At 39.6% G+C, this 10,426-nt stretch overlaps 1 protein-coding gene across 1 annotated transcript; it reads left to right on the top strand.

Moving 5' to 3' along the window:
- Positions 1 to 4,514: 4,514 nt before the first annotated feature.
- Positions 4,515 to 8,896, top strand: fam8a1a (family with sequence similarity 8 member A1a). Its single transcript, XM_042435589.1, has 5 exons — positions 4,515 to 5,203; positions 5,524 to 5,644; positions 5,971 to 6,094; positions 6,968 to 7,107; positions 7,268 to 8,896. The coding sequence occupies exons 1-5, from the start codon at positions 4,798 to 4,800 to the stop codon at positions 7,410 to 7,412; spliced, it is 936 nt and encodes a 311-aa protein (XP_042291523.1). The 5' UTR covers positions 4,515 to 4,797; the 3' UTR covers positions 7,413 to 8,896.
- The last annotated feature ends 1,530 nt before the right edge of the window (positions 8,897 to 10,426 follow it).

Raw genomic sequence — 10,426 nt, 5'->3', positions numbered from 1 at the left:
CACTGTGCTCTCTGACACACTTATCTGAATTATACATTTGGGGATCCAAGAGTCACTTCTTTTTGTAAAGGGTTAAAGGTCACTGTTGGCTAAGACCAGTGATGTGCTCTTATCTATGGGACCTTTATGTAAACTGTGGCTAAATTCCACATGACTGTGGGAGTCACTCATTCATCAACACAGTAAATAGTCAGCTCTGATAGTCAGCCTGCCAAAAGGCAAATACTTGATTTAAGATTTCATGTCTGCTAGTTGTATAATGCAAATCCAGACAGTTGGATCAAAGTTGAAAGTAGGAAAACTCTCCTAAAAGAATTCTCTCCCTAAATTATCTTTTTCTGAAGTTGTTGATAAGCAGCGTGTTCATTTGCTGAAGATTTTCAATATTAAAACATTTCCAACAAACTCCCCAATATTTATATTTTAAGGAATTGTTTGACCTTTTGTGAAATGTGCTTATTTCCTGTCTTGCAGAGAGTTAGCTGGTTAGCTTAGCATAGAGACTGGAATCATATGGGAAACAGCTAGCCTGGCTCTGCCCAAAGGTAACAAAATCAGCCTACCAGCACCTCTAAAGCTTACTAATTAATACATTAAATAGGTTACTTGATTTAAGCCCCTTAACATAATCAAGCTAATGCCTGCTAACCTCCTTTTTGCATGTTAAATATCCTACATGGAGGGAAGGCCAACAGATGTTTGTCGTGTTCGTCTATCACATCCCTTAAAAAAAGCTAACTTTTTTTTATTCAAGGACACAAAAATGTCACAAAGAAGCATACATGGACTGAATCTTGGAAAAAAAGATACACATTAAGACTAAATACACAGTAAACTGAGTCCATAAAGTGCGTTTCTGAGCCATTGGGATTATTTGGTGACCTTGTTCTCTTGGTGTATGTCTGGGAGCATGGCACACATCCTGTACAGACACAGCAACCTTTTTCACAAGACCTTTGCAAACTGTGTGAACCTATTAAGCTGGTGAACACGTCGCCCACCCTTATGTTCTGTCTCACACTCAGTGGTATACAGAGGCGAAAATGAAAAAGGGGCAATACCTGGGGGCGATGGACCGAGCAATTGTGTGAAACCTTGGCAGAAAATAACACGTACTCTGTGCAGTTAGTGCAAAAAATGAAGCATGTATTGGTCACATTACAATGTATTTTCAGATGAAAAAGTCAGGGTTTTCTCTATAGCGATTTTTGAGGCTGATACTTACATCGATATTTTTTTAGAGATTTTTTTGTAGATTTGTTTTTTCTTTTGGTCAGTGCTCTCTGGTGGACAAGCTATGTAATGTTGTCTCTAAACATTGTCTCTAAATGACCAAAAACCTAGTTTGCCATTTCTGTATTGTGATTTTTTGTTACTTATTGGCCAACGTGATATATCTGCAATAAGCTACTCCTGGCTGACATAGGAAGTCACAGAAGAATAGAATAGCACTTGATCCGACCAGAGCGTGATGTGCCTTGGGCCAAACAGAGTTGCAGCTGAGTGGCTCAAGTGCTGCTCTTGTGTAACATTAGGCTTAAAAGGACACATGAAAGTGTCCAGTTGGGGCACAGACATATTCTGTATTCAAAGGTTTCGGAAAAAAAAAACTTCTGCACTACTTACACTGTATTACATGATGTTCGCTGAACTGTTAACCTGTGTTGACTCAAAAGGAGGTAAAGATAGATTAGATTAGTTGTGATTTCAGCCACTCAGGTACACACTGTGAGGTCTGTCGATGTGACAGTATATTCAATATTTGCTTAACATACTCCTATCTCACAGTTATGCGGCATTTAATGTTTGCCTAATATTGCTTTTATTTGCTATTATTCCAAACCACATTATATCAATGATCTGCACTTATAGAGCAGACTTATAAAGCAATAATGAAAGTATCATAACAGAATGAGTACAGATTACTGTCATATTTTTGTTGCATTAATGCCTGCATGTTAACTTAATACTGCCATAAGACAGAAACATTTTCTTTTTATGTAAACTCATTTGAAGCCAATATATTTATCTGTCACATCTGCTGGTTGAAACATTGATAATGCATCATATTTACTGAGTTCATCATACGTTTTGCATATTCTATACAACCATAAGATCATAAGATGTAATGGAAATGACATGAAAAGTACAGTATTTCCAACTTGAGTGGATGTACTTAGTTACTTTCCACTTCTGGGTGATACATGCCCTCCAACCACCAGTACAGTACCCAACTCCCCTTTCACTCACCCCTTTTCCAGCATACACACTCACTCACCCATAGACTGACACACACACGCACATACAAACACACACACCTCTACAGCAGTAATCCCTCCAGGTTGTTGGGTTCTATGGGGGTCAGCGTTTGCCGGACACAGCTTTTATTTGGGCGCGATTACTTTCGGGCACAGTCATCGTATGGCCTCTGTCGACAGGGATAACGCTCATTGCGGTCGGATTGGCATCCGCCTCACTGGCTCCATTCACTGGGCCAGGCACAATCATTTAGAACTGGCAGACCTAACACCTAACCCACAGAGCCGGGCCAGCCCAGTCAGCAAATACAACCCCCCTATTTACCCCCCTCGCCCCTTTAATCAGAGAGGAGGGGGAGTACATTTAGAGAAAGACAGAAAGAGAGAGAAGCAAGAGAAGAGGTGGGATAGTGGAGAGGGTGGGAGATATCAATGAGAAAGTGGGGTCAGAGGAAAAAAGGGACATTAAAAAAAAAGACCGTGTGTGTGAAAGAGAGAGAGAGACAGAGAGATAGAGAGATACAGAGAGAGAGAGAGAGAGAAAGAGAGAGAGAGAGAGAGAGAGAGAGAGACAGAGCGAGAGACCGAGCAAAACATAGCTTTCCATCAGCTGACTGGCCAGCAAGTTTTTTGAATCAGGGCCATTTCCACAGTGGCTTTTATAGAGTTTTGAGTTTTTGACCTTGTTGGCCTCTATGTCAAACCATTGATTTGTCACTGAACTCAGATGTTTTGGGATCCATGAATGTGGCTGTAGGCCAAAACTCACACCTCTTGCCCCCAGTGATGTACATCTAAACATCCAAAAACTCTAGGCAGAGCTGAGTATTGTTTCATATTGACATGTGCACAAAAATATTTACAGTACTGTGCAAATGTTCTAGGCACTTTAGATGTTTAGACTCTCATCCATGATGCAGTATCATCAGGGGGGCGTCTGATCAGTTCCAATTTAATTCTGCAGCATGACAATGATCTCAAACATACAGACAGAGGCATAAAGAACTATTATCAGTGTCAAGAAGAACAAGGAGTCCTGCAACACATGGTATGGCCCCCAAAGAGCCCTGATCTCGACATCATTAAGTCAGTCCGGGATTATATGAAGAGACAGAAGCAACTGAGCTGCTTAAATCCACAGAAGAACTGTGGCAAGTTCTCCAAGATGCTTGGAACGACCTGCCTGCCAAGGACCTTGAAGAACAGTGTGCCAGTTTGTTGAGAATTGGTTTTAAAGACAAAGCGTGCTCACACTAAATATTGATTTAATTTAGGTTTCTTCTGTTTACTGAACTTTGTATGAAGTTAACTGATAAATAAAATCTATTCACAGCATTATTTTTGAAAGCATCCTCACTTTACTTGTAATGCCTAGAACTTATGCACAGTACTGTATATTATGTTCCTGACCTAGAACAAACACAATAAAAAAAGATAAAAAGCAGCTAGATGTTCTGTCATTTGTGTACATGAGCTCATATCATTGTATCATATAATATAATAACAATTAATTATTAGTATATATAATTAATAGGAAAAGTAGAGATGATTCTGACAGTTTTATTAAAAGCGTTATTAACCTGGCTCAACAGACCTCTGCTGCTCTCTTGTGGCGCAATCTGAAAAGTTGTGTTGTTTGAATTAGGACCAAGAGGAAGGACATTTATCTTCTATGACAACTTTTTGTCATAGAAATATGAGACTGAGTGCAGAGTCATTCACTGTAATAAATAAACAAAACACTACATCTTGTGAGAGGAAGTTAGTCAGTTACTTGTCACACTAAAAAGTAACTGGTGTTATTGAGCTAATAATAAATTCCCCCTCAGTTTGATACAGATTAAACAGTCTTAACAATATTCATGTGAATAGTTTATACTGGATATGATATGTGGAACCTGTAGAACCTGATATACTGTATTAGTTGTATATTTCTGCTCTATAATTACACAAAAACAACCCACAGTTAAGTGATGGCATTGTGAAAATGAGTGTATGTGTATAAGTTAGACCAACCTTTATAAGGTAATTGAAAGCGCCTCAAATGCTCACATTTATTTCACCCACACTTAAAAAAGTGAGATATGTGATTAACTTTGTACAAATATGCAATATATCCTTTATTACTACAACATGAGCGGGTGATACATGGGCCTGATGATGAACCGGTTGAATACGCCTTTAAATGGATCATACCATTAACGACAGAGGGGGGATTGTTATTAGCCTTTTCTACAACATAATGGTGTGTTACGGAAATGTTCACCTCAGATAAGGTATGAATATTGATTCTACATTATAAATTAATATATCAATGAAATTCCCAGAATATTATACAAAGATAACGTTATCACTGTGGGAAGTAACGTTGAGCGGTCCCGGAAATCCCTCTATTTACAAACACACTTAGCTAGCGCTGCTGTACTTCAAACCAACAGAGAGCTAATAAACGCACGAAAGAGGGATTACCTGAAGACGTAAAGACATTTAAACCAGATTTACCTGTTAAATTAGAGAAAGCCAGTGAAGTGGGTCAGACATGGTCGCGACCACAACAAGTGACAACCGTCGTTGCCCTGAAACTGATGCTAAACAGCCTCAGAGCACCGCAACCACGGAATACTGCGCGAAGTTGCAGCAGTGGATGTGGCAGTATTACTGGGGAAATGCCGGCTGGCAGAGCTGGATGGCTCTGTCAGCTTTCCCTTTTCCTCCTCCTTGTGGTTTCCCTCCGCCGGGGACAAGCGCTCAGACACCGGGTTCACCTGACTCCACCTCCGGGGCTGGGCAGCACGTTTTCGACTCACGGAACTGGTACAGCCAACCGTATCCTTTCAGTTTCCCTGCACCCTTCCCTCATCCGGGGGGCGCCCAGACGCACCAGAGCACTCCAGCTACTGATGCCCGGACAGCCCAGCATCAGAATGGGAATCCACCTCAGCCAGGTAAGGCTCAGTATTATAAGGCCTCCTTTATCCAAAATGCCATTCAGCCTACAGTGATGTGTGGACTCACTTGTGTATAAGCTTGGTCATGAGTCTGATGGGAAGCAGGCTTATATGGCTTGGAGAAAACAAGCTTATATGCTTAGAGTCTTTACAAGGTCTCTTTTGGTCATCTGATAACTTTCAGCTGAACTACAGTAGTAAGTCAATAAAAATCAAGGTAATTTCAGGTTACAACTCATCCAGAGTACTGTGGAGAAGTATCTAATTTGGAAAAAAAAGGCATACTGGGTGCACTTGTCTCTTCATCTGTTTCATAGGACGGGAGTACACCATCCCCTCTCCTCTCCAGAGGTTCCTTGCCGAGACAGTGGACTTCGTCATCTTGTTTTGTGTGAAGGCCACCATCGTGCTGTGGATCATGCATCTGAGTGGGATGAAGTGAGTGAAGCTATTACACAGTCTTCAGAGAAACAGAACTTTAAAACTAAAAGGAAAAAAACACAAGAAAAGACAATCAGAGCCTGAATTAGGGAATTGAAATCAACTACTTAGGTTATTAAACATTGTATTTCTGAATTGTAATATGCGACATTCTCAGCACCCATCACAGTTTTCCTCAGGCTCTCCTGCCACGGGTGTAGCTGTGGGTCAGTTATGCAAAAGAGGCAATTTGCAAGACCTTTGCATCATAGCTTTAATGCCAAGTTATTTCATCATTCCCCAGATTCATCTTCACACAGACATACTGTCTCTCCTCTTTAAAGGGACATTGCCAAATTCATAACCCACTTCATCGTGGAGGAGATCGATGAGAACACGTCCATGGAGGACCTGCAGAAGATGATGGCTGTGGCTCTGGTCTACAGGGTGCTAGTATGTGTGTATGAGGTGGGTCAAATTTAGCACCGTCATGATAATGGCAATATATACAGTATGACTTTATTATGGCTGACCAATGTGAGAAAAAAATGTGTTGATGAAAAGAACTAAGAAGACATTCTTCTGCTACACCGAGGATATGTAAATGTACATTACAGTATGTATTTAGTGATGGAGAAAACCCACATGTCAAGTATGTAGTTAATGTTTATCACATTGATAATAAATATAGTAATAAATAAGCTGAACTCGTACTTTTTAGCTTGCAGAATTAGACTGATATGTTCCAACAATTAGATGATAATTCATAAATACTGATATACTGCCTTACAGCGTTTATTAATATTTGTTTAGCCTATTGGTAGTAATTGTGGGTGTTGAAAATTTGTGGGTAAAAACAGCAGCTTCCTCACTCAAAATACAGAATTGAAACAACATTCCCCTGTTTGTTCAGTCACAGTTACTAGAAACTGCCTCAGTGCCTTATGGTCTTGTAAAATGAATCAAGACAGAGTCAGAGTTCTTCTACAACACAACATTGTGTCCCATAGAGGACACTGATGCAACGTTGCATTCATAGTTGCCTGAGATGAAGTCATATGTCAGGTCTCTTGTTCTCCTTCTGCATTAGTGGCTTGTTTTCCCAGGTGGGAACCAGCACAGTGACATACAGGCTCCTCCGCTGAGACTAATGCCATCTGGCATGTTTCCTTCCATGGTTTTGACCTTGTTTGTCTAAACTGAGAATTAATTGGCTTTTTACTGCTTCATGTGTGAGTGTGGTATCATTATTAAGTTCTGCCTTTAACTGGTCTACAGTGTATTATACTAGCATGATCGGGAGGGTACCGGGTTGTTAGTTTGTTCCTCTTGTCCAATCAGACCATCTGTATCTGGGGTGCTGGTGGCGCCACACCAGGGAAATTCCTGCTTGGCTTGCGGGTGGTGACATGTGACACGTCCACTTTGGTCCGACCCAACCGTGTCCTTGTGGTCCCGGCATCGAACGTCTCCCTCTCCGCGTGAGTGATCACATACTGCTTGAGAAACTTTTTATATGACATATGAGTGAGCTGTATTTAGATAATTCTACTCTATAGTGGAACATTTTGTGGACATATGTTTTAATTAATGACGATATAAAATGTCTTGGTCTTGTCTCTTTTGTCTTGACTGTCACAGCTCTGCTGTGCGGGCACTGAATAAGAACTTCTCCATCGCCTTCCTTTTTCCCGTCTTCATCACTCTGCTCTTCTTCCAGCACAACAGGACTGTGTATGACATTGTGGCAGGGACCATTGTTGTCCAACGCAGAGGGGGCAGATAGCCTCTTCTCCAGAAGCAGACTCTCTTATACTTTGCAGGGGGAATGACGAAGCGTGGCAGGCTTATGGGTGCTGATTGTCCAAAAAAAAATTCAACTCGAATCAGTCACAAATGAAAAAGCTTTGAAAACAGCAATGAGTTGGCCCATTTCTTCACAGAATCAAACTTGGGCTTGAATTGCACTTTAAAATGGGATGCATACAGTACAGATTTAGGCTGGGTATGGTGGAATTAAAAGACCTTACATCTTTGAGTGTAAGGTATTTGTTTTAAACCACTGAACCAACAGGAAACCCTCTTAAGTATTGTGATTTTTGATAATCGCAAAGTATGTTAAGCTGAAAATGGTGCTGTCCGATATTACCAGGAGACTTAATATGTATGCTATGTTATATTGTTTTTGTAAAGCTTAAATCCCCTATGTGTAGGATTTAAAAATATATAATTTTGCCCACTCGTAGTCATGGTAAGAAAAATGACACTGTCCCACACAGCAATACACCAGCAAGGCACTTTGACAGAGTCTGGTTAATTTTTCTACAAACAGAATCTAATGCCATCAAAAGCACATAACAAATCTACACATATGGGCTTTAAAGTAGGGTTTTAAATGATTAGGACCTATACTGGTGAATCAAATGTTTGGTTTACTAATGCTTTTTGTGTTACATTGTGATTTTTCAGAAGCACTCAGACTAAAGAAAATTCATGCCAGGCTTATTCATATCTATTCTTTGTGCCTATGGATATTTTGATTAAGAAGTATTGTTTCGATATATCTCTCTGCCATGGTGAACTGTAATAATATGAGGTACGAACACAGGAAATTGTGTTTATGAATTTTCTGCTCATATTTTTTTGTCTTTTGACTTGTAATTCTTGTGACTCAGGGCAACTGTTTAGCATAAAAAAACTGACTCAAATGTATCATTTAATGCCACTGCTCATGTCAGATTTTCACTTTTAAGCACAATGAAAAGCTCTTGTCTTCTTGTTCTTCTTCATGTTGATTTAAAAGTCAAGTTAAGAGTTTACTAAAAAACTACTATTGATTAGATTCTTTTTTTTTAATATAATGCTACTCAATACCTTGGTCTTTAACTCTGAGTTCTTACATATAACCTCATCAACACAGACGGTGTCAAACAGCAGAGTTGAAAACACAAAAGCATAGCCAAGGTTATCAGGAAAGTTGACAAAAGAGTACTGATAGTAATAGTTAACTATTTCAGTAGCAGCTCTGAAATCATTTCATCTCATCATTTCAAGACAACTCATGGGTTGTCCACTAGATTAGTATTTATCATAAGCAGATGAATGTTGGATGCTGTTGTATACTAGTACATGAATTCATGCAAAATGTTGAAGCTGTCATGATTCCTAATGTCCATGTCCAAATTTGAAATAAAAACAATTTTGACAAAACAAGATTATGCTCATAGATCCCCTAATTAGATTTAAGTCCTTTCTTTTTCCCCCCACATAATATATCTAATTTTACGGGGAAGTTTTTTGATGAAACCTAAATGAAACTACTAGCTGCTTATCTGGCATTTACAAAATGACAGTGATAACCCAAAGGAGGCAGCTGTAGAGATTAAATAAAACAATTCATACAAGTGTCCCCTGCTTTCTCTTTTAAACACGTTCATCCCTTCACTTAAGCGGAACTTTAATTGGTGTCCTTGATTGGTCCAAAGGGGATGCTGCATCATTAATGAGTGAGCATGTTTCTTAAAAGCTTTGTTCCGAACAGCTCTCAGGAGTGACACTAAGGGTTGCTGCTGCGCACAGAGAAAATGTGAAAGATGCTTAACTGCTGAATATGTTTAAAACATAAAAGCAGGTAAAAGAAGAGTCCATAATCAAGTGTGGGACTGAAGTGAAGCAGTTTCAGAGTTCAGACAGTCAAAAAGGGCTGATTTATCAAAAAAAAAGTTCACATAATTGACAGAGGATTTTCAGAAGACTTTAAAAAATCAATTTTCTTTGTCTCATGCTTGAGAACGTGGGTGACAGGGTTATTGTAATGTAGAAATACAGGATTAGAGGGATTAGTTTTTACTTAAAGACCGTAAAGGACATTACACGCTCTGGTACAACAGACACGTGGTATGCACCTTAATGTCAATATTTGGCTTTCACCATGAAGGCCTCTTTAAACAAAAGTACAGACCAACTAACAATCAGAAAGTACAAAAGTTATTCAAACTAACCAAACTCCACCATCAGGATGTTTGCCATTCAATCTGCAGTAGTAGTATCAGTTTCATGGTACATTACATCCTGTTGTCTTCATGTTACATGAGGTGAAATCTAGAAAGATTGTTTTCCACAGTTGCTGCAACACTTGTCGCCACTTGGGGGTGACATTAGACAACACAATTGAACACGTTTTGTGGCCCAGATACAATAGATGGAAATAGACTGTAATTACAGCATGTTGGCTTTTGCACATAATCTTTGTTGAATTGTCAAAAGTGGAATCTCTGTAACTGACAAATCTATAACTTTTATCATAAGTGAGGCAATCCAAAAAGTAGAGCACATGCTGTACCTTTCTTCACACCCTTCCTCCTGTCTGTCACTTCACAGTTACTGTCCTCTGCTGTCTTGTAGGGTATATCTCAAATATGACTGCTGAGCAAGTAATGATGTAAACACTTTGGTGACAGACTTTCCTGTTAATCCTCAGACAATATTTGCTTTTCCTCTGTGACATCTGCAGTCATCTTTGGGTTGCTGACATCTGCAAGCTCATTACTGAAGGGAAAATATCAGTGAGAGAAATCACAAGGCCACAGGTCATACAAGGCAACATTTTTAATTACATGCCAAACAGGCCTGTTGACTGCGGGGTTTAGTCAATTACGAGCTCTTGCAGTGAGGTCGGCTGCAGAAAAGGAATACTTTATGATTGTGTCTTGGTGCAAGGATATGGCTCTCCCCGAATAATTCCTGTGGTGAGATAACAAGTGCTTATACATATTGAATCTTCTTCATCTCCTCTCTGCC

This window comes from Thunnus maccoyii, chromosome 15 (assembly GCF_910596095.1).
Source record: "Thunnus maccoyii chromosome 15, fThuMac1.1, whole genome shotgun sequence".
Lineage (NCBI taxonomy): Eukaryota > Metazoa > Chordata > Actinopteri > Scombriformes > Scombridae > Thunnus > Thunnus maccoyii.
The sequence above is the reverse complement of the archived record's forward strand: the minus strand, read 5'-3'. Positions and strand labels throughout refer to the sequence as shown.